We start from the raw sequence: 25,000 nt of genomic DNA, 5'->3' as shown, positions 1-25,000 counted from the left end.
CAAGCTGATGTGACACTCAGGAAATCATGAATCATTCATGTCTAAAGCATCGTATCATCTTGTGCTTTCTTGAATTTTCATTTCTATATCATGTTGTGCAGAGAAGTCAATTAGTAGCAATCAGGAAGCTTGAATCATTTCCATATTCGAAATAAATCAATAATAAAAAAATCATTGCAAAGAGCTACTCTACTCCTATTTCTACCTTTTAATGCCCTATAGTTGAGTTTATGCTAACATGTTAAACCACTATACACAATATTATTCCACATATACCAACAATATCCATCCCTTTAATTAACATTTATTTAGGCATGCAAAAATAATCAGCAATCCATTAATTTACACCTGTTTTGTTTAGATTGGAAGGATTTTTTCATCACTAGAAACAGAGCGTGAGTGATTTTTTTTGCAGGATTTGCTGTTCTATATGTACATTTGCATCAGCTACATGTGGCAGGTAAACTATGTGTTACTTATGAATATGTATAAACTACTAAGCAATTAAATAAAGTACTGAATATTCAATTTGTTGCTGTTTTGGACTTTTTTTTATCATGTCAAAAATAGCACTTGATGATGAGGGAAAGTAACATCTACAAATGTTTGCAGGAATTAGCTCCTCTTAGCTCACTAAATTTACATCTCCAAACTTGTTTCCTGTATTAAAAAAAACAAAAACAAAACAATAAATAGCAAATAATGCTCTATAGTACAGGTGTCAAACATGTGGCCCGGGGGCCAAATCTGGCCCGCCAAAGGCTCCATTCCGGCCCGCGGGATGAAAGTGCAAAAATGAACCTGAACAGTCCAGGTTGTCCAAATCATTTTGGTTCAGGTTCCACATACAGACCAATGGGATCTCAAGTAAAAAATAACAACACAATAACCCATAAATAATGACAACTACAAATTTTCTTTGTGAAAAATTATTTGGAAAAAATTAAGTGAAAAAAATAAGATTACACTGAAAATATTTACATTTACAAAACTATTCTTTCAAAATAAAATGCAAATAAATACATAAATAAAAACAAAGATGAACAACCCGAAATGTGTAATTTTAACAATATTCTGCCTGTTACTAAATGTTTTGTGCATTTATGGATCCACTGTGATCTGGAGTTGTATTAATAATAAGAGATGTAATACTGTAGAAATTGTTCAAATTTTAGTTCCAAACTCCAAAATTTTAACAATATTCTGCCCGTTACCAAATGTTTATGGAACATTGTGTGTAAATGTACATGGGTCAAGTCACGTGGTTATGTAGGGAGTGCCCGACTACATTTTATACACTAATTCAAAAAGTATTTAAGCTAGAGACATGAATAATACATCATTTTAAAGGTATTAACTAGTACTTGAAGCTCATAAAAAGAAACAAAAGCTATAGTGCCATCTTTTGCCATAAAAATTTGAAAAACTGCATGGTTATATAGGGAACAAAAATTAACATCTGAATTTTCCTTTTTTTCTAAATGTTTTAAAAGTGTGGTTGCAAGTGTCTCCTAACTATGAAAATTTGTTCAGATGTTCTTTAAGGTGTCTGTTTTGACAAACTATGGATGCATTTTTTTTTTTTTTTTTTTTTAAATATAACTATGACTTTTGGCAAGAGTTTTAGAGAATGGAATGGTTATGTAGGGAATTAAGAATTTCGGTTATGTACGGAAAGAAAACACAGGTAACAAACTTAAACATTTTTATACATATTTATGACTACATATACAAAGGACACATATTAGCTGTAGAAAGTGATTCATTAAGTGATTCATTAAGCACATTTAATGCACATTTAATGCTCAGTAAAGTCTGTATATTCAGCACCGATCACAGCATAATGTTGGCACCTTCCTCCAAGCTGATGGCTTATGCTATACAGGGTGGGGAAGCAAAATTTACAATGAACATTTAGTTGTTTTTTTCTCAGCAGGCACTACGTCAATTGTTTTGAAACCAAACATATATTGATGTCATGATCATACCTAACACTATTATCCATACCTTTTCAGAAACTTTTGCCCATATGAGTAATCAGGAAAGCAAACGTCAAAGAGTGTGTGATTTGCTGAATGCACTCGTCACACCAAAGGAGATTTCAAAAATAGTTGGAGTGTCCATAAAGACTGTTTATAATGGAAAGAAGAGAATGACTATGAGCAAAACTATTAGGAGAAAGTCTGGAAGATACTATTAAAGAAGAATGGGAGAAGTTGTCACCCAGATATTTGAGGAACACTTGCGCAAGTTTCAGGAAGCGTGTGAAGGCAGTTAGTGAGAAAGAAGGAGGACACATAGAATAAAAACATTTTCAACTAGAAGCACTCGGAGAGCGCAGACCTCTGCCAAGGCTGATCAGTGCCCCCCCCCCCCCCCCCCCCCCCCCCGATCACCACCAAAATTTAATCATTTCTTCCTTATCCCATTTCCAACAAACCCTGAAAATTTCATCCAAATCTGTCCATAAATTTTTGAGTTATGTTGCACACTAACGGACAGACAAACAAACAAACAAACAAACAAACAAACAAACAAACAGACAAACATACAAACAAACAAATAAACAAACAAACCCTGGCAAAAACATAACCTCCTTGGCGGAGGTAATTATGTCAATTTTCTTGTGGCAAATAAATTCTCATGACTTTCAATAAACTAATTGGTCATACACTGTCTTTCAATCCCTGCCTCAAAATATTGTAAATTTTGCTTCCCCACCCTATACACCACTTAGAGTCAGGCTTCATAACTGTATAGCACTTACAAGCTGCTACAGGTACAGGCTGGGGCTCAGGCTGTGGAAGGAGGTTATGGGTGCGTTCAGGTTGCTCAGAATAGCGGGATACAGAAACCTGACCAAAGGACTGCGTCCTCATGCAGTGAACAGACTGGATTCCAGGAATGGACAGGACAGATCCCCAGATGATGTTGAGAGCTGGAATCCTCTGTTGGATGGCCTCTGCTGAGATGAACTGGATGTCGGAAGTCGAGGCATAATATTGTTAAAATTGCACTAATTTTTCCAAAAGAAATTTCTGTTTTTTCAGGTTATTCACATGTTTTTTGTAAAATGTATTTTCAGAATTTAATTGTTTTGTTTTTTTTTTGTACTAAAACAAAAAGAAAAACTTGGATTTGTCATTATTTATAGGTTATTAAGTCATTATTTTACTGGTCTGGCCCACTTGAGATCAACTTGGGCTAAATATGGCCTCTGAACCAGAACGAGTTTGACACCACTGCTCTATAGTTTCCCTTCTGTGCACAGTTTGCATCATTCTTCTGAGAACATTTGTTTTTTACAGCCTATCAGAGGAGGGTTTTAGAACTGGTTTTAGCAGAAGTTCCACGGGTACGTTAATCATATCGCAGCTGTTCTGCAGATGTAAACTGACACCGTTCAGAATTTATATGATCATTTAAATGCATGTGTTTAATTTTAGTTTGTCGTATGAGCAGCTGCCTTCAATACAACCTTTCACAACATTACCATTTTTTGCTGCACTTCCAGCTTCACTTCATACTGTTCTCACTTCTCAGGAATCCCAGCATTCCACTCAACTTGGCCCCATAAAAAAAAGCCTTAAAATAGTGGAAAGTCTCAGTGAGAATAGCAATATAACTTAATGTAGCGTTAACAAATTTCAAAAATCACTTCTATAATTTAACAACTGATGATTAAATTATTTTTGCCTTGCTTTAACAATTTGATTTTTTTTTTTTTTTTTTTTTTGGTGGCTAAAGCACAAATGCACTGGTGTGAAAAGTTTCCCTGCTCTGTGGGCATAAAGCACCCTCTAGTGATCTGTAGACATGTACACATGCAGGGCAGGGTTGGAAAATGTGAGAAAAAGAGTCAAACAGGTGAGACTTTTTAGAATGAGGAAGAGCTGACATAAAAATTAAACCCATTGTTGTTTTGTATAGATATGAATGTGATGGGAATCTGTCTCTATGCTGACTGTGAATCTCATTTGTTTTTTTTTTGACTGTAGTGCTAAGCTGTTTTGTGTTGTTTTGAAAAATGAAAATTTAATAAGTATATTCTTTTAAAAAAAACTGTATTTTTAAGCACTTTTTAGACGTTTACTATCAGGGGTGTCAAACTCATTTTAGTTCAGGGGCCACATATGATCTGAGGTGGGTCAGACCAATAAAATAATAACATAATAATATATAAATAAAGTCAAATCCAAACTTTTCTCTATGTTTTAGAGTGAAAAAAGTAAAATTACAGGATGAAAATATTTACATCTACAAAGTATCCTTCAAAAAAAAAAAAAATGCGAATAACATGAACAACTATGAAAAAAAGAAATTTATTAAGAAAAAAAACTGCAATTTTACCAATATTATGCCTCAGTTTATCATTTACACATGTACATTACAACTTGCAGATCACAGTGGATCTACAAATACACGAAACACTGAGTAATATTGTTAAAATTGCACTTACTTCTTTTAAGGTATTTCAGGTAGTTTATATTTGTTCAGGTTTTTCACATTTGTTTTGAAAGGATAGTGTGTAAATGTAAACATGCTCATGTCATTTTCCTTTTTTTTTTACACTAAAATATGAGAAGAATTTGGAGTTGACATTATTTATAGATGATTATGATAGTATTTGACTGGTCTGACCCATTTGAGATTAAATTGGGCTGAATGTGGAACCTGAATTAAAATGATTGTTAATATCTTCAGTGTAATTTTTGCTCTTCACAGATTCATCCCATGCGTCAGATTGGACCCTTTGGACGGCCAGTTTTGGTCCACGGGTCTTATGTTTGACACTCGTACTCATAGCAGTAGCACTTACACCATCACATTTTAATAAATTTGTACTTAGAAGCTGAAATTGCACATTATTGAGTCCCTTAAACTAGCAGGAAACACAGAAAGGAATCCATACTGGGGTTCATTTTCCATCTTTGTGACACATGCAGTGTTTGTTTCTGAGTGTCAGTGTAAAAGCGAGTGTTATGATTCAAAGTGCAAAAGCCACACTGCATTTAATTATCGCTGCAGTGAGTTCATCAGTGCCATTATTCCCCCCATGCAAGCAAGTACATATTTGTCATTGTGCAAATTGGCAACTTGCTGAAATGCTGGAATTCTAACGTTAATGTAATCCAGTGTGAGAGGAGTTTAGGAGAGGTGAAAAGCCCAAGCAAGAATTTTGTGCTTAAGTGCTTTTTTAAAAGCCATGAATAATCTGGTTTATCAGAGGATCGTTGCATTAAGAGTGTCGTTTCTCACAGGATGTGGTTTGAAGAATGGTTTTCTACTTTTTAACTGGTTAGAAGTACAAGCGTAAACTTGTGACCTGGTTGTTTGCTGCTTTTCACAAATGATGAACAGAGTTAGTTGGCTAGGATGACAAATCCTCCCTGCTTACATACTGAACATCTGGTTAGCCAGATGTTTAAGCAGAATAATGTGGATGACTGAAAAGTGAAAGAGATGTCACTTGGGTATGTTTTAGCGACTATTAAAGCTAAAAAACAGCTGCATTTTTAGAACATGCAGTAATAAGATCTGACATTTTACATTGTGCTTGTTTGCGCAATATTATCATTCAGTCGACTCTTTGAAAAACATGCTGCAAGTTGATTTTGCCACTGGCTCTCTTACCTTGTTACAGTGTTTTTCAACCTTGGGGTCGGGACCCCACGTAGGGTCGCTTGGAATTCAAATGGGGTCGCCTGCAATTTCCAGTAACTGTTAAAAAATATATATATATAAATTACTAATAAAGAATATATGTTGAGTTGGCAGAGACAATCCCAATCCATAAAAGACATGACAAACTGTGAAGCTGAAACTGAAGCACTGTGGTACTGTTTATCTTTCAAATGTTCATTGTGGTCAGTTTCAGATGCTGCAGCTCTTTCATAATTCATAGTTTGAGTTATTGTTTGTTCAGTATTAACCCTTTCATGCATAGTGGTCACTCCAGTGGACAGTTATTCTCCAGCTGTTCTCCTGTATATTCATGGGTTTAGTTGTTTTAGTTCCATATCAACCAACACAGTGGACACTTATGCATCATCTCATAAACTGCAATTCATACCATTATTACCTCCGCCAAGGAGGTTATGTTTTTGCCAGGGTTTGTTTGTTTGTTTGTTTGTTTGTTTGTTTGTCTGTCTGTTTGTCTGTCCGTTAGTGTGCAACATAACTCAAAAAGTTATGGACAGATTTGGATGAAATTTTCAGGGTTTGTTGGAAATGGGATAAGGAAGAAATGATTAAATTTTGGTGGTGATCGGGGGTGGGGGGGCCCACGGGGGGGGCCCATTTCCAACAAACCCTGAAAATTTCATCAAAATCTGTTACACGATCAAAAACAAATTCATTTTAGCAAAAAAAAAAAAAAAAAAAAAATGTCTGGGGTCACCAGAAATGTGTGACATTAAAATGGGGTCACAAGTCAAAAAAGGTTGGAAACCACTGCCTTTGTACTTCTAGATGTCAAGTCCCTTCTGTCTTGTCTATTTCTGCTTGTGTGTCTGTATGTTCTGTGTATGTTGTGTGTATTCTTGAGGGTTATGTATGCATTTTTATTTTTTGTGTGTAATTCACCTTACTTTTTCTTACTTTTCCTGTTTTATCTTTATACTCTTACTGTGTTCTTTGGTATCTCATGACACATTCTTATGTCTTGGGCTGACTGTTGGTATTCTTGCTCTGAGAATCCAGTAATATTATATAACCTGAAATACCTCTGTCCAATTTATTTTGTTTAATGAAAGTGATAGTGATGTCACTTGGGTATGTTTTAGCAACTATTAAAGCTAAAAAAAAAAAAACAGCTGCATTTTTAGAGGATACAGTAACAAGATCTGACATTTTACATTGTGCTTGTTTGTGCAATATTATCAATCAGTCTACTCTTTGAAAATCATGCTGTAAGTTGATTTTGCCACTGGCTCTAGTGCCTCTAGATGTCAAGTCCTATTATGTTTGTCTTTCTGTATTTTTTATGTATGTTATGTGTATTCTTGTAGGTTATATATGCATTTTTATTTTTTGTGTGTGTAATTAACCTTACTTTTTCTTACTTTTCCCTTTTTATCTTTATACTCTCTCTGTGTTCTTTGGTATCTCATGACATGTTCTTATGTCTTGGGCTCACTGTTGGTGTTCTTGCTCTGAAAATCCATTCCAGTAATACTGTATAACCTGAAATACCTCAGTTCAATTTAATTCGTGAAATGAAAATGAAAATAAAAATTTGATCGCAACAAAAAAAATCAATCAATTGTTTTTTAAATGGCACCAAATTATAACAAAAGTTATCTCATGACACTTTAAATGCAGAGCCAGTCAAAACCAGACTCTCTTTCCAGTGTTTTATCTTGTAGGCAAGACACAGAGGTACAAAACCTTCTGTTTTTGCTGTTCATGTTTATAATAGTTGCTTTTTCATTGACCCTCAATGCACAAATGTAACTTGCGCATAAAAATTTACCTAATGTAAAAATGATTATTTCGCCAAAAGTCTCGTTTTTCGATTAAAAAGCTTTTGCACTGGCAAGAGGTGGTTTTTCGAGCATAGCGCAAATGGTATATCACGCAAAACTGCAATGGAAAGACCTGTTTTCGCAACTAGAGTCAGGTGATTTAAAAAAAACAGATGTTGGTGGACGTTATAACAAGCGAAAACAAAGAAGAAACATGTCGTGGTATGTGTGGACGCACCAGGAAACCCAATCATTTTTAATTTAGTACGAGATAGAGGGGTAATATAATAATAATAATAATAATAATAATAATAATAATAATAATAATAATAATAATAATAATAATAATAATAATGAATATATATCTGTAAATCAACACCATATTTACGTTCGTCGCCATGTTTATGGAATGACTTCTCGTGTCATCTCAAGATAATAAATAAACAAATTATCGCATTTGTGATTTAATGGAAAAACCGACATTATGTACTTCTGTTTTTTCGACATTTAGTAAATATTGGTAAAGTTTTTCGCAGGTGTCATATGGAAAAGTGACAAAAAGTGGAACAGGATGTGTGTTCTAAAAAAAGTCTTCACACTACATAACAAAACATAATAAAACGTTTGTCCCCATGTTTATGGAATGACTCCTCATGTCATCTCGCGATAATAAATAAACAAATCATTGCATTTGTGATTTAACCCTTTCATGCATACTGGTCACTACAGTGGACAGCTATTCTACTTCTGTTCTATTGTTTGTTCATGGGTTTTGTTGTTCTAGTTCCATATTTATTTATTTATTTATTTATTTAGCATATCCTCCTGTGACCCAGCAATGCATTTTGTCCTCTGTAGGGGACAAAAGTTTGACAGTTTTACTATAAAAATGCTGTGCATTGGAAAGGACATTCCATTAAAAAAATCAATCAATAAATAAAAATTGTTTTAAAAATGTATCTGAAAAAACTGTTGCATGATGCAGTTTCCAGTCAAGACAAATTTTAAAGTAAAAAAGCTAAAACTGTCCATTTCCTGGGTCTCAGGAGGATTTTATCTCCATGAAATGAGTAATAACTAATACTAGAGTATGATAAAATGTGAAAAAACAGTAGCAATTTAGCAATTAGCGGCACTAAAAATGCTTTTATTTCATAGTTTTCACACAGTATATCACTTTCTGATGATGATTTTTCAATAAATGTGTCTTTGCTTCAGAACTTAAATGAATGGTGTCCAGCTGAGTGGACATTTTTGTAATGCCATGAAAAATACATTCATAAAAAAAAAAAAAAAACAGTTGCATTGTTTCTTTCATGCGTAAAGTGGAACAAAAACACTCAAGAAAAAAATATTGATTAAGGTTCTCATAATTTGTGCATGAAAGGGTTAATGGAAAAATCGACATTACGCACTTGTGTTTTTTCGACATTTAGTAAATATCGGTAAAGTTTTTCGCAGGTGTCCAATGGAAAAGCAACTAATGTGGAACAGGATGTGTGTTCTAAAAAAGTCTTCACACTACATAATAAAACCATCACTATGATCCTGTAGAGAACACACAAGCACAGAATTCGATGGCCAAAAAACAAAACCTCCTATCTCCAAATTTTTAGATTTTGAGTTTTCACATTAAACCTAGTATACCTAGTATGTATTGTTAACACATAATATAGAAAGAGAGTCTGAGAACAGTACAATATGCTTGGATAGCTTTAACAAAGACCATACTATGATAAAACTAAACTTTTTTGTTTGTTTGTTTGTTTCCTGAAAAAAGTGATTTTTTCAGATAGGAGGTTTTGTATTCTGGCCATTGATATTTGACATTTAACATGTTCCAGTGGATGTAGTTCAGGTTGTATTAACATGACAAACACAAACTCCAACATCTTCCCTTAAATAAAGTCCAACGCATGAATTTGGGCCTATGTGATAATTCATAAAGTAGTGTTGATGTTTGTTGAGAAAAATCTGTTGGTTTAAATCTTCGGCTAGGTCAGGTGAGGTTGTTCCATGAATTTTCACTCATAGTTCCATGGAAAGAGTGGATGTTAAACGCCTTAGACATGCTCCTCCAGTTAAACTGACTCATTAAATACTGTTTCACGGTTCAACGCTCCCTCCTACCACTAGGTGGGGCAGGCTACTCTCTGAAAGTCTTTTTTCTTTCCTTTTTTTCCCCCTTAAACAATCAGTGCTCTGGCATTTGTTAAGAGCAGAGATTATACAATGTTTCTTTGTTCTTTGTCCAAATTTATGACACATTTCATACTTTCTAAATCCACAGTATTGAGTCTGCTCAGGATGTCTATTAGTGTGATGCTCATTCAGGTTTTTGACAAATATCTTATAATAAAATAATAGTAATTTAATATATAAAGGAAGAATATTTAGTGAAGCGCCTATTTAGAAGCCTTATACTTTACTTTTTAATATGAGTAATGTTATAAAGTGAGACTTGTTAATGCAATGCAGTGAAAATCCTTAAATGAGACAAGTGTTTAGCTGCAAGTTTTGTTTCTTTAAAAAAATAAAAACAATTATCTGAAGTAAAATTAGACATTAGACAAGACATTATGTATAAAAAATGGAATTGTATACAAAAGAACAGTTGCAGTGTTCCTGTATTTATATTGAGTAAACTTCAGCAGTGCTCTTGTTCATAAAAAACGATAAACAGAAAATGTTATCAGAACACACCAAATTTAATGATTTACACTTTAACACACATTTTACAGTGTTACAGATGACTATGTATACTGAAACGTATTTCTAGAAGTTCTGGGTGGTCCATGCAAAGTATGAAATGTTGCCATCCTCCCTGAGTGGAGAGTGAGGCTGTTGGTATATAAACTCCCACTCTGTGTGCTCCCATTACTCTGGGTCTGGAAGAGCTGGCTAAGACACCAAGGATGAAGCTCCTTTTTGTAGCTGCATTTGCACTCTTTGTGCTCTCTTCTTTTGACAAGGCCGACTCTTCAGCTTATGATAAAATTCTTACCCACAGTCGTATCAGGGCAAGAAAAGAGGGGTAAGCATGTTAATATTTTCCCTTTCCTCTTTGAAATCCATGTCATGTCATGTTATTGAAGTTAATTCTGCATGTGATAGCATTAGACAAGCTTAATAAATGTAATTCTTCCCATTTGTATATGGAGTTTTTTTTTTTTTTTTTTCTTTTTAAATAAGAAAGTATAAGTGTATTTATTAAATATTTAAAAAAAAATTGTGTGCATGACCTTGGTCAGAAAATGTAATTATATCTTTTTCTTTTTTTTTTTTTTTTTTTTTTTGTTGAAATAGCCCTATTACAACCAGACTACAGCTGTGGAATCATAATCTCAAATCCATCATGCATACATGTCTGTCTGCAGAACCAGCAGGGGCGTTTGCCAAATCACTGTTCATATTTGACAGTCACATGGAGGGCAGCTTGTCACATAATAATTGAGTTTTATTTCAATAATGCATGACTTTCAGACGACTCTTACTGAAATCTTTGATCTTTTCACTGATTGTTAATTTCTTCTCGCTTCAATTCTTATCAGACCCAATGTCTGCGCCCTCCAGCAAGTCATGGGGACCAAGAAGAAGTACTTTAGCAATTGTCGTAATTGGTACCAAGGGGCCGTCTGTGGAAAGAAAGCGTAAGTGTTGTTTAATGTGTCCAACAGGCCAACTCATCTCATCTCCTCTTCTAAGATGAATATTAAAAGTAAAAACAACCTGTATGATCTTTGACGGGGCCTCTCTCTCTCTCTCTCTCTCTCTCTCTCTCTCTCTCTCTCTCTCTCTCTCTCTCTCTCTCTCTGTCTCGGCGTCTGCTTCCTTTTCTTTATCTATTCTTTTGGGGTTTTCATGGAAACTTGGATGTTCCTACAGATGCAAACATCTGTTATCTTACTCTGAATGAAAGTATGGCTTAAAATGAAAAACACATTTATGGATGCAGCTTTAAACTCTCTGTGTATTGAAGAACGACCCGTTTGCTCCTATAAAGTGGAGTTGGGGGTTTTCTTAGTTTGAGGAAGTCTGATCGTCATTGGATGCCACAGTGGTGAACCACCGATTCCAGGATATGATGTGGCTGTAAAATGTCGACTGTCCATGAATGGAAAAGCATTTAGCTCAATAATTCTACACAAGCTCTTTTTTTTTTTTTTTTTTTTTCCTTTATTGTTCCAACCTTCTCAGCACTTTTGTACTTAAACATGGACTGGATTGGTGCCTATTTCACTCCCTTTCCCCTGTCTCTCTCAGTCTCTTTTTCTGCCGTTCACACACATACACACTAACTTTGCCTAAGTTTGGTCCCTATGATTGCATTATGGCCGAGGCGTGAGCAGCACTCTAAACAGGCTCATTTCTTTTAGATGAATACGCCTCTCACTGCACTTGGCAAATGTTAAAGAAGCCAAAGAATGTTATCTATTTCAGAGGGAGTGGAAGGTTGGTTTTTTCACATGGTGGCAATGAAATCAGTCAAAAGAAAGACCAGTTGCTTTCACACAGTTCACTGTTTTACACATGTACACCTGTTGCAATATCTTGACACAACATGTTCTATAATAGTAGTAGTAGTAGTTTATTCGGTCGTTAATTAGTTTAGTTTAGTTTATTTGAAAGGGGACAATGCAATTTCATAAAACACATGGTTACACATGGTTAAAAAAAGCCAGAATTAGCCAGAAGGCTAGTTTTCATCTGTAGTCCCCTGGCCATGTTTTAAAAAGGTAGTAAAAAAAAAAAAAACATTTACAGGAGAAAGACATGGTTAGACACTTGATAGGGTAACAAATAACATATACATAACAGACTGTTAAAGGAGCACAGAACACACAATACCTGTACAAGATACATATTCAAACACTTACTATACAATTAAGAATAAAACATCACAACATATCACAACATCAAAACATCACAACAGGCTTGTCTTTTAGTGTTGACAGCTGTTGTACTTTAAACAACAGCCAAAAACAACATATCCATTTTTCCATATACAATACGACCAAAGGGGTTTAGACTGAAGTTAAGACTTATTTTGCCTAACTCTATTTACAATTAACACAATATTTCCACGTGAAAACAACCAAGCAAACAAAAAAAATTTCAATGCAATCTTTGCTAAATACACAACAGAAGAGAATACATATTAAATTTAATTCAGTTAAATTATGTCCTTATCTCAACTACCAATATTGGTCCTCGTCTTTTAAACAAGTATTTTCTTTAGTTAATCCTGAGCTCTATATTTTTGGATAATAGTTAATTTGTATAATACTGACAGAAGCCTGACATCATTAGTAACTATGAGAGCTGCACAGAAGGACAAGTATGGTTATTAATTATTGGATTTTTTATTTATTATCTGCAAAATGGATAAATATGTAAAATGGAAATAAAACTTAACCCATAAAGACCCAAACATCCACTGGCTACCAAAAGCATTTCCTGATTTAAACTGTTTAATACATGTTGATGCACTAATTCTATCAATATATGTAAATAATTGGTGTAAAATGCAATCTCTTTGTGATCATCAGAGTTACCATCTGTAGTTACCGTGGAAACATCGTCATTTTCTACAACACTGATTCACCAGCAAAACCCATGGAGATTAATCAATAACAGTGGATGGAAATGCTTGTTTTTTATATTCATTTAATGATATTTTTGCTGAAAAAGTCAATTTTCTTTAGTTTTTTTCTGTTTCTGATATAATAACCTTTGAATTTACTCTGAGTTTTCATGAACATCTACATGATCAGTGAATTACATATAGGAAAATACATGATTTACACCAAAAAATGCAAAATACAGAGGATAATATGAGGGTGAATGGTGATAAATCACTTAAAAATGGTTAAATGTGGAGAAAAATGTATTTGCGAACTGCCACAAAAGTAGCACTGGGTCTTTATGGGTTAAATATATTACTACACATGTGTGCAAGTATACAGGATTGAAGTACAGATACGTATGTGTATAATTAACAGACCCCATTTATCTTCTTTTACCCGCTTCCAACTCGCAGAAGTTTTGCAGAAAACAGAAGCATAATTACTAAGTAGCAATTAATAATTGTCTTAATAAGTACAGTTTTCAGTGGAATTTACCGTAAACTTTGACCCTAGTGTCTCTTATATTTTAAAGTTCATACCACTGACATGTAACATAATTTAAACTGAATATCTGCCCAGGAGGATCTACAAACTGGCTGAATTTTTAGTTTGTGGCATTTGCTGCTCAGTTCAACACTTTGTTCTTATTGGATGAAGGATGATTCAACATATTTCTTCTTCCAAAGTATCTTTATCTCCGTCCAAACTCGACTTGGAACAAATCCACGCACAGTATATGTCATGCTATCTAATTTAAACTGATAAAAGATAATTGTAATGTGGCGTAGTTATATGTTTTTAGTGGAACACTTCTTTTATAGAGATGCTGACAAGTCAAAACTTTCCAACCCCATGGCCAGACACAATCCCTCTATGTGGGAGAGCAATGTAGCGAGAGTTCTGCTGACTCTGCCCCAATGGAGCTGGAGTGATCTCATCCCAGACCCTCCAACTCCATTCCACTTCGCTTCGAATCCAGTTGTTGAAGAGGCGCAGTTAGCCATGACCCAGACGCCTCTGTTCCTCGACTGAGACATCAGCACTGGAACAAGTTTCTGCCTGAAGTCTCACTGTTCAGACATTAATCACAAGTGACTGAGTGATTGCTTGCTGTCAGTATAATATTGTTTGGGTTTTGTTATGTTTATCAACCATCGACTGAAACACTATTGAATCCAGATGCACAAAGCAGATCTTTATTTCATAAGTAACAGTAACACCATCTTCTGGTTATTGGTGGTTTAATCCTGTTAACCCTTTATGGGGGACTCATAGAAATGTTCTGAAATTCACAATTTCAACCTTAGTATGTTATTGGAGGACCTAACGAGACTTTATGACTTTTGTGATATTTTTCACAATTTTATTATGCAGAAAATTGGAGCGGCAATGTTTCAGAAGGTAAAGCGGGTCATCCAATAACTGAGGAGTCAGTGGTTTGAATTCCACTCTGTCCCAGTCATGTGTTGTTGTGCCCTTGGGCAAGACACTTCCCCCACCTTGCCTCCAGTGTCACTCACACTGGTGTATGAATGCTTATGAATGTTAGGTGGTGGTCAGAGGGGCTGTTTAGCGCAAATTGTCAGCCATGCTTCCGTTTGCCCCAGGGCAGCTGTGGATACAGATGTAGTTTACCACCACCAGAGTGTGAATGTGAGAGTGAATGAATAATGGATCTATAATGTAAAGGGCTTTGGGTGCCTTGAAAAAGCACTAATCCGTTATTATTATTATTATTATTATTATTATTATATTTGGTTCCTTACCCATAAGTGGCAAATAAAAAAAACACAAGAAAGAAATATAAAAAATACAAGAAAAACATTAGAACATCACTTTTATAGCAATTCCAGCGACATAAGTGTGGATCCAGACACCTGCCTACATCCACATTATCCCTTTGAACATCATTCCTTACATTAGTACCATAATAATAATAATGGATTAGATTTATATAGAGCTTTTCTATGAACACATACTCAAAGCGCGTACAGAGGATCCATTATTCATCCACTCACACACTCACACTCTGGTGGTGGTGAACTACATATGTATCCACAGCTGCCCTGGGGAAGCGTGGCTGCCAATCCACGCCTACGGCCCCTCCGACCACCACCGAACAGTCATACACATTCATACACCAGTGTGAGTAGCAGCACTGGAGGCAAGGAGGGTGAAGTGTCTTGCCCAAAGGACACAACAGCACATGGACAGAGCGGGATTTGAACCGCTATTGGACGACTCGCTCTACCATCTGAGCCATAGCCGCCCTATTACTTCATGGTACCTAACAAAGCAGGTACAGTCATTTTTCACACAGAGGTGGACCTTACAGACCCTGTAGACCACATTGGACCTGAGATTGTTGGCTCACTGTAACTGTCGCTGCCACTGTCTTGTAATGTAACTGTCTTGTAACATTACCAAAAATAGTCACTTGCTCGGTAAAGAGTTAAAGACCCATATTGTTGTTAACATTGTGCTTCAAGAAAGTAAAACGCTTTTATTCCCCTGTTGCATAAACTACAGTGTTTTTGCTAATAATTATGGTTATTTATTTCACAAATGACCTAAAAAAAAAATAGTAGTTTCCAAACAGTAATGACTGGACAGTCTATAATGAATTCCCCTGTGAATTCTGGACACATATGGTATCATTCAGCTCTTCGTGCTATTCTTTATGTCTTAAGAGTCTTTTTAAAAAATTTTTATATTGTTGCATTTGTTAGTCATTTGAGGTGAGTTTTACATTACCAAATGTCTGGCCGTCCAAATGTTGGAGATAATACTACAGTTCCAACATGTTCCAACCTGCTGACTTAGGGGTTATAGTCATGTTTATATCTGGCAGCTGCAGTTTGTATTTTACAATCACCCTCAGGCTATGGTGTCCAGTGGAACATATACGCTTTTCCCATGTTCATGCAACAGTTTCTCAACCAACATTTGTTACTTGGATCTAATTAATCTACAAAGATCACACAATCGTCTGTCTCTACATTATAAAAGTTTGTAAAAACCTGTAAAACAATTAGCTGTTAGCTCAAATCTTTCCATACAAGTCATCAAACCATTTAAATGTTCCTCGTCTTACTTTATATTTCCTAAAACTCAACTCTAATTATGCTGGAGTTCTGCAAGGACAGAATTATTATGTTTTTGAGGTTAACCAAATGCGAAGTTTGAGTCCAAACTAATTGTTTAGCTTCAAAGAGGAGGTCTTGGTAGTATAAATCTACTACTGTAATGGTAGCATAATCCTTGAGGCACCCTTTCCATTAGGTTTTGGCCCAGGATGTTGGATCACATGGTGTGTTTGGGTAATGAAACAGATAATGACTAACAGCTGGAAACCCGAAAACACAAGACCAATACTGAATGATGATTCAGCTTTAAACATGGCAACCTGATATATACAAATACACAGCTTTTTATAGTGCTGTATTGAAATAAACGGTGCTACTTACAAGGGTTTAATCCACATTTGTGATGTGTGTGTTCTACTTGCAGGACTGTGCTTTATGAGTGCTGTCCGGGGTACATGAAACTGGACGGCATGCGCGGTTGCCCTGCAGGTACAGTGTGTTAAGTGCCGAGTTTCATCATAGTGTAAAGGTTAGATAAATCTGTAGAGCAGCTGTGTTCTATTTTTAAAAGCTGACAAAATAAACTACAAGACATTGCCATGGCATATTGTCGGCATATGTGGATTTCTTTATATTCAATCTCAAATATTTCAACAGTTTCTTAGTTCTGTTTTGAGAAATTCAGCCTGGCGTTAAGACACTTTCCTGTTTTTTAGTGGCCCCAATCGACAATGTCTACGGCACCTTGGGTCTGGTGAAGGCCACCTCAACACAAAGTTACTCAGACATTTCCAAGCTGAGACCTGAGATCGAGGGCTCTGGGTCGTATACCTTCTTTGCCCCCAGCAATGAGGCCTGGGACCTTTTGGATGAAGTAAGTACACTGTAAGACCGGATAAGTTGAGCTTACTTAAAAAATTTGAGGAAACTGGTTGCCTTAAAAAATTTCAGTAATGAGTAATGAAAAATTGAGTGTATTAAACTTAAATGCTTGACTTGAATGGAATTGCTGTTTTAAGTACAACACACTAAATGTAACTTAAAATTTGTTGAAATGTCAATTGCTTTGTATAATCATTAGACTTCATATCATCAGTTCATTGTACTCAATTCCAAGTTGATTTAAATTAAAATCTTTTGCAATATAAATATGTATAATTATTCAACTTAATATATTGTAGCATGGGTGGAAGTTAGGCAAGAAGTTAGATGAATATAATTGACCAGTACAGGAAGTGCTTTTAATTTGGCAAGGCTTAAAGATGTACATTAAGAAAAACTTATATCTGCAGAACAGGAAAGCCATTGTTGGGCCTATAGCTCTCACTCATGGTGCAGCTCTACAAAAATACAAAAACAAACACAAAAAGGCCAATAAACACTGCCATACACACATTAAGTCAAAATTACCACTAACACCACAACCCCGCTGAACCCCTGCACATAAAAAGAACACATTTTCAACAACATGCCCAATACCCACAATGCAATGAGGAGATAAAAAGGTGTGGTCATGACTAAAACTTAGTGATTTAAATCCATTCAACTTAAATTTTTTCATACTTTCGACTATGTCTACAAATTAGTAGAATATACTTGTCATTTTACAGTATTGTAATAAAACTTAAATCATTTAAGTACATTGTAAATAAAGCATTTTTTTAAATACAAAGCCCAGGCTTACAGTGTACAAAATACAAATCTGTAGTGTCTGGGCATATCTGAGCAGATCGATTAATGTCTGATTTTCTTTACCTATCAGCAAATGAGGAGTGCACTGGTCAGCAACGTCAACATTGAACTGTACAACGCTCTGCATTATCACATGGCCAACAAACGCTTCTTGACCAAAGACTTAAAGAACGGAATGACAGTCACCTCCATGTACAATGATCTCGGTCTTCTTATTAACCACTACTCCAACGGGGTAAGTATTATTACCCAATACAATCATCTCGAACATGTACTAAAATCACTTTTCAGTGGTGTAACACTAATGGGAACGTCATGTGCAGATCGTGACAGTGAACTGCGCCAGGATTATCCATGGTAACCAGGTTGCCACCAATGGAGTGGTCCATGTGATCGATCGTGTCATCAGCGCCGTTGGAAACACCATCCAGGATATCATTGAGATTGAGGATGATCTAACTACTCTTGCTGTAAGTACAAGCAGAAGTAGAAATTTAACCCTTAAAGACCCAAACAGCTACCAGCAACCAAAAGCATCTACTGATCAAAAATGTTTAATAGATTCTGATCCACTAAACTTATCAATACACGTAAGTAATTAATACAAAATTCAGTTTGTCACTTTTCACGGTCATCAGATATGACTTATTTGGATGTTCAGAGGCTCCGTAGTTACCGTGGAAACACTGTCATCTTCTACAACATTGATTCAACAGTAAAACCCATGGAGTTTAATAAATGACAGTGGATGGAGACACTTGTTTTATGTTCAGTTAATGATATATTTTAATGTAAAAGTCACTTTTTCTTCAGTTTTCTCCGTTTCTGATAATAATAACTCTCAACTTTAATTTTAGCTTTTATGGACATTTACACCATCAGTGAATTAAATATAGGAAAATACATGATTTTCACTGAAAATTTTGAAAAATACAGAGTATAATATTATGATAAATGGTGATAAATCACTTAAAGAAAGGTTAAATAGAGGAAAAATCATTTGGGAACTGACACAAAAATAACATTGAGTCTTTATGGGTTAAAATGCAATAGACACGGGTAGCGTTACAATAAATACCACACATTCGTTGAGTATAAATGTTTTATATTTGACTTTTCCAAGCAGAAAAAGACCACTGCAGGTCAAAACAAAAAGAAGATCTTTTTTTTTTCACTGTACATTTATAAGTAGGATATAAAATGTGAGTTATGTGAACAGAGCACATGCATGCAGACAGTTTCTAAAATATACTGCAGGTGCATTACACTTAACAAAAACCATATTGTCAAACTTTTGCTTTAGTTCTGTAAATGTTTTAACTCTACAATACTGTACGCTGAATAATCCTGCTTTAAAAATCACCATCCAGGACGTGGCCCAGCAATCTGGTATTTTGGAGAGCCTGGGTCAGGCCGGACATTACACTCTCTTTGCACCCACCAATGAGGCCTTTGAGAAGCTGGGCAGCGATGTGCTGGAGAGACTTCAGAACGACAAGGAGGCCCTCCAGGGTAAACCAGACTTTTTGGTCTTACAGGTCTGCTTCCTTTACATAATACCCGACAGGAAAGATCACTCAAAGCCATTTTAAACATTGGAGCTAAGACTGGGGCGGTATATAAACTGCGGCAAAATAAGACCACATTTATATTTAATGATGAAGGTAGAAAAGAAAAAAAAAACAGTGGTTCCCCAGTGGCATGTTTTGCAGACTGAGTCACCCATAAAGGGATGGATTTTTTTTTTTTTTTTTTGTACATGTTCAACTTCTTCCAATTTGAAACAGATGAAGCCACAATCGTCTGTACAATGAATCTGGAACTTACACCGTTTTGGCAAGCTGTACATAACAAACTAGTGTTGAGGAGTAATAAAAATGACTTCAGTTTCAAGTCAGGCATGAAATTGTGGCTGGAAAGTCAAACAAAGCAGCACATTATTTGACACTTAAGTCATGTTTTTATGTCGTGCATACCTCTGAATCATTCTATAGCGACTGTTTCCTTCAAACGTTTTAAAGAAATATACTTTCCAAATCATGAACCCAAAAATTAAAGTCTTAAATACACAGCGACTAAGTTAAAAAAAAAAAAAAAAATCAAGCAGAAAACTACGAGAATATGAAGTTATCTCAACATTATTGACATTAGCTTGTTTTGCGTCAATAGCAGACAACAGCTGTTTCATTTGGTCAAACTGGCACCAAACCAATGGTGTTTATTAGCCTACAGCTTAGGCTGTGATCGGAGATCAGACCATTTCACAGAAATTTAAAGAGAACAGCTAGTCTTCCCTCTAAAGGACCCAAGGGATCCAAGGGTCCACAGGTTCCCAGGGTTTTATATCCCCAGCTGCAGTGGAACATTACAGCCAGCATAAAACAGCCTTTACAGCTAAATGACCTACTCTCTGTTCAAACATACATGAATTTACCTACGTACCTAAACACCACCTTTATTATTACTTTGTTTGCTTTTTCAGCTCTTCTGAAATTCCACGTCCTCAACTCAGTCCAGTGCTCTGAGGCCATCATGGCTGGCAGTGCTTATGAGACAATGGAAGGCAACACCATTGAGATTGGATGTGATGGTGACAGTTTGACTGTAATGGAATCAAGATGGTGCTGAAGAAGGACATTGTAACCACTAATGGTGTCATCCATCTCATTGACCAAGTTCTCATGCCTGACTCAGGTTAGACATTCACACTTGTTTCATCTAAACCCCTGATTCCCTTTAGAAGTAACTATGCTGTGCCAGTTACTACTTCTTTTAATGGTATTTGTGTTCTGTGTGCCCTTTAAGCCAAGCAGGTTATGGAACTGGTGGGAAGTTCCCAGTCAACTTTCGGTGATATGGTGTCTGAACTGGGCTTGGCTGGTGAAATGAGAGCAGACGCTGAGTACACTTTGCTGGCTCCTCTCAACACAGCCTTCACTGGTGAGTCACACACTACTTGTTACATCACACACACTACTATTTTATTCTCTGCAGGTGGGAGAATATGAACCTTGACTACTGCAGACTCATTCAGTCTGGAACCAAGGGAAATATTTTCAGATCTCCTGTCCTTACCCTGAAGTGCATATTCTATTTCTATGTATATGACGGGTCATATACATCTGAACAACAGCCAGAGAGATTGCACACTGCATTTTTAATAGATGAAAACACATTTATTCTGCATTGTGAAGGTTAATAATACACACACAGATGTTGTTACAATGCAGAATCTGCAGGTCAAATAGATATTTAGGCTACATTCAGACAGTAGGTCTTAATGCACAGTTTGGATTTGTTGCTGAAATCGGATTTTTTAGTGTGCTCATTCATATTATACATTAACCCTGTAAAGATTGAACCATTAAATCATTGACGGAAAATTCCACTTCTTTGAAACTGGAGCCTTAATTGGTCCTTCTGAAAATCCCAATTTTTTTTTGTTTTTTTCAAGAGTCAATTTCCATGTATGAGTTTCAATTTCGTATCATATTTGATACATTGGGTCTCAATGCACAAATATTATTATTTTTGAACAAACAAAAACATAATATGATACAAACATGTCTGACAAATTGGTTATTCCTTTTCAAAACTGACAAAGTTCTGCCTCCTTCCTCATTAATGACAGTCTTGTAGTGTCACTGGAAAGGGCTCTGGTGAATGAATTCCTCCCCCCTGGCGGATTATCTGTGTATTGCATGTATCTAATTGTATACATCAGGTTTTTCAAGAAAAAAAAATCACACTGATCATATAGAGGGCTTGAGCACTCATGTATCAAATATGATACGTTAGGCGTTGTAGGGTTAAACGAAACTTCTATCAGTTTTGAGTATGAACTGAATGCGACCCTGAAATGACCCAAAAGAGGTCCTGACGTAATACGTGACCACGCAGGCACGCACTGTGTTCACGGAAGTAGATATGTTTTTCCTGACACTCCTCCTCCTAGGTTGCAGAATTGTGACATTTGTCGCATTTCAATAATGTAAAGATCGGATAAACACGACCTTGCAGTTCAAACTGAAGTCACATTGCAAAATATAAGATATGAATAGGATTTAGGACCACATATGGAAGTGGCCTGGGTCGGATTTGTGCTGTTCAAACTGTCTTTAACAGATCAGATACAGGTCACATTGGGGTAAAAAAAATCAGATTTGGGCCACATTCAACTGCAGTCCAAATGTAGCCTTAGATTCAGCAAATCATTCCTAATATATACACTACCAGGCAAAAGTTTGGACTCACCTGGTTTTTCTTTATTTTTGACTATTTCCATTGTAGATTCTCACTGATGGCATCAAAACTATGAATGAACACGTATGGAATTATGTAGTTTAAAAAGGTGGGACAAAACTCAAAGCATGTTTTATATTTTAGATTCTTCAAAATAGCCACATTTTGCTTTTATTACTGCTTTGTGCATTCTTGGCATTCTCTTGATGAGCTTCATGAGGTAATCACCTGAAATGTTTTCCAAAAGTCTGGAAGGAATTCCAAATGATGCTGAGCACTTGTTGACCATCTGTGGTCCATCTCATGTCATTTAAATAAGAAGGTGAGTCCAAACTTTTGCCTGGTAGTGTATATATTTTTATTTTTTATTTAACCTTTATTTAACTAGGAAAAAAAGATCCCATTGAGATTAAAAACCTCTTTTGGAAGGGCCGAGAGGCAGCATGAAATACAACATACAATAATTTACGGGACAAGTCAAACTATGAAAAATGAGTGCAAGTCATTGTGTTAGTCTCTAGCATTTTGAGTTTGGATTTAAAAACATTCAAGGACTGATTCCCACCTCAGACATTTTTGGCAATGCAAAAAAGCTGCTTATTCTCAATACTGGAACATATTTTCTTCCCCTCCTCACATTTTCTATTCTTCTGGCCTGAGTTTTGGTGGTGCAGATGTGGCCCACAGGCTGCCAGTTGATGCTCACTGCTGTATATGGAGTTTTAGGAGACTAATAGATTTCATTTTGAACATTACTTAAGCTTAATGCCATCTAAGACCAGAGCCCTATTCATCACAGAACATTCCTGGATGTCACTTTACAGAAGAGGAGATGTTTTGTTTCTCAAACGAGAATGTGCGATTAATCTCGGCAGTTTACTTTTATCTTTAGGCATACCGTTTCAAAAGGATATAAGAATGCATGGTGTTGCAATAACTGGATGCAGCAGGAATTGTAAACTCTTTTGTTGGTGCAGGTTTTGTAGATTATCATGTGATCCATCTATAGGACTGTGCAGTAAATCAGGAAGCTGCTGCAACTTTTCTCATGGTTAGTTTTGCAGCTGCTGCTCTTGGGACATTGCAGCCTAAATAGTCGAACCATTACAGTCTTTTCAAAGTTGGTCCCTACTCCCAGCTCAGCAAATGAAATAAAGAGCAGCGGTAGCCAGACAAACTGCTTGTGAAAGGAGAGAGGGAACAGAGGACAAAGTCATGAAACACAGAAATAAATATGATGGTGTCACAACAATTATATTCCAAAGCACAAATAAAAAGGCACGTACCTATGGGCCTATGGGAAGGGTCAGAGTAAATGCAGCCAAAGCACATGTTTTGTCCTGCACTTAATAGTCTTGTAACTGTATCTGTGCAGCTTTATGGTGTAGTTCTGCAGAATTAACCCATAAAGACCCAGTGCTACTTTTGTGGTGATTCCCAAATGAATTTATCTCTATTTCTACCTTTCATAACTGATTTATCAACATTTTTTAATCCTTTGTATTTTGCATTTTTTGGTGTAAATCATGTATTTTCCTATATTTAAAGGTGGGGTGCGAGATGTTTTCCTGGAGCATTTTTTACTATGTTGCTTAAAATCAGCCCGTGGAAGCCCAGCGTCCAGCCCAGCCAAGCTCCGCCCACAGCTCCATTCACCCCCAGAAACACTGAGCATCCGGGGGTGGGACAACATCGTGGCATTTATTCAATTTCCGTCCAGTTTTGAGGCAATGAAAAAAACTGTTCCACTCAGTCCCATTGAAGTGCATGGACGCTGAGCGTCTACGGGCAAATGCACTGAGCAGAGATGTATGAGAAAACAGTGCAACGGCAATGTATGAGAAGTGAACAACATCGAGTCTGTTAATTTGTGATAAAGCTGATTCTGAACGAACTCGTCTGTGAGATGAACGTGTTCTAACACATTTGTAGTCAACACAACCGAACATATTTAACCATTTAATTTTCATAATTTTAGGGGAAGCTGAGCTTCCCTTGCATTCTTTGAGAAATTGCCTCTAGTCAACAAGTACTAAACAGTTTCTATCTGTAGACTATGACTATGAATACAGTTTCCATTGCTGGAGCGGTTACATTGATTCATAGTACATGTAATTTTGGTGACAAATATATGCATTATTTCCTCTGTAGATGAAGTGATGTCCATGGATCAGAGGATGCTGAAGATTATCCTGGAGAGCCACATCTTGAAGGAGAAGGTCACTCTGGGACAGCTGTACAACGGCCAGCAGCTGGAGACACTGGGAGGAAAATTCCTGAGAGTCTTCATCTATCGTACAGTGGGTCCAATAATCTGAATTTATGCAAAAAATAGAATAGAATACAATACAATAGAATACAATAGAATAGAATAGACTTTCTTGTCACTGCAAAATGCCTTTGCACAGTGCAACAAAATCTGGTTTTACATTCTGTAAGGTACTCAAATAAATTACACATATTAGTTAAACACTGAAGAATAAAGTGTAAGTATAAAACAGTTAAGTAAAAAAGACAAACCAAGTGTAAAAAAAAACAGTCAAGTAAAAAACGGCAGTATAAAATGTTTGTTTCTTTTATATATATCTGCCGTAGAAAATGGCACATACACACACACACACAGAGTCCAGTGTCAAATATGCAGAATATACAGTAATATTTACAGAGTGCAGAGCCAGTGCGTGTGTCCGTGCCACCATCTCGGCATATTCACATCATTATACCTGTGATTCGGCTTTCAACCTATGTATTCTTTTGGGTGTAACATTAATCTCATGCTTTAAATTTGATTCTTCCTGCAGGCCGTGTGCCTAGAGAACGCCTGTCTTATTAGAGGCAGTAAAGAAGGCAGCAACGGAGCCCTTCATCTCATGAAGACATTTTTGAA

General features: G+C 36.1%; 1 protein-coding gene across 1 annotated transcript in view; it reads left to right on the top strand.

Moving 5' to 3' along the window:
• The first annotated feature begins 10,338 nt into the window (after nucleotides 1-10,338).
• Nucleotides 10,339-25,000, top strand: part of postnb (periostin, osteoblast specific factor b) — a 24,504-nt gene continuing 9,842 nt past the window's right edge. Inside the window, 12 exon segments of the mRNA XM_030151204.1 lie at nucleotides 10,339-10,500; nucleotides 11,018-11,116; nucleotides 16,604-16,668; nucleotides 16,896-17,053; nucleotides 17,942-18,106; nucleotides 18,195-18,341; nucleotides 19,242-19,383; nucleotides 20,354-20,473; nucleotides 20,476-20,565; nucleotides 20,677-20,811; nucleotides 24,265-24,413; nucleotides 24,915-25,000. The exon segment at nucleotides 24,915-25,000 is cut by the window's right edge and continues 51 nt beyond it. Coding sequence (XP_030007064.1) covers nucleotides 10,382-10,500; nucleotides 11,018-11,116; nucleotides 16,604-16,668; nucleotides 16,896-17,053; nucleotides 17,942-18,106; nucleotides 18,195-18,341; nucleotides 19,242-19,383; nucleotides 20,354-20,473; nucleotides 20,476-20,565; nucleotides 20,677-20,811; nucleotides 24,265-24,413; nucleotides 24,915-25,000 — 1,475 coding nt within the window. The 5' untranslated portion in view covers nucleotides 10,339-10,381.

Source organism: Sphaeramia orbicularis, chromosome 13, assembly GCF_902148855.1.
Source record: "Sphaeramia orbicularis chromosome 13, fSphaOr1.1, whole genome shotgun sequence".
NCBI lineage: Eukaryota > Metazoa > Chordata > Actinopteri > Kurtiformes > Apogonidae > Sphaeramia > Sphaeramia orbicularis.
The sequence above is the reverse complement of the archived record's forward strand: the minus strand, read 5'-3'. Positions and strand labels throughout refer to the sequence as shown.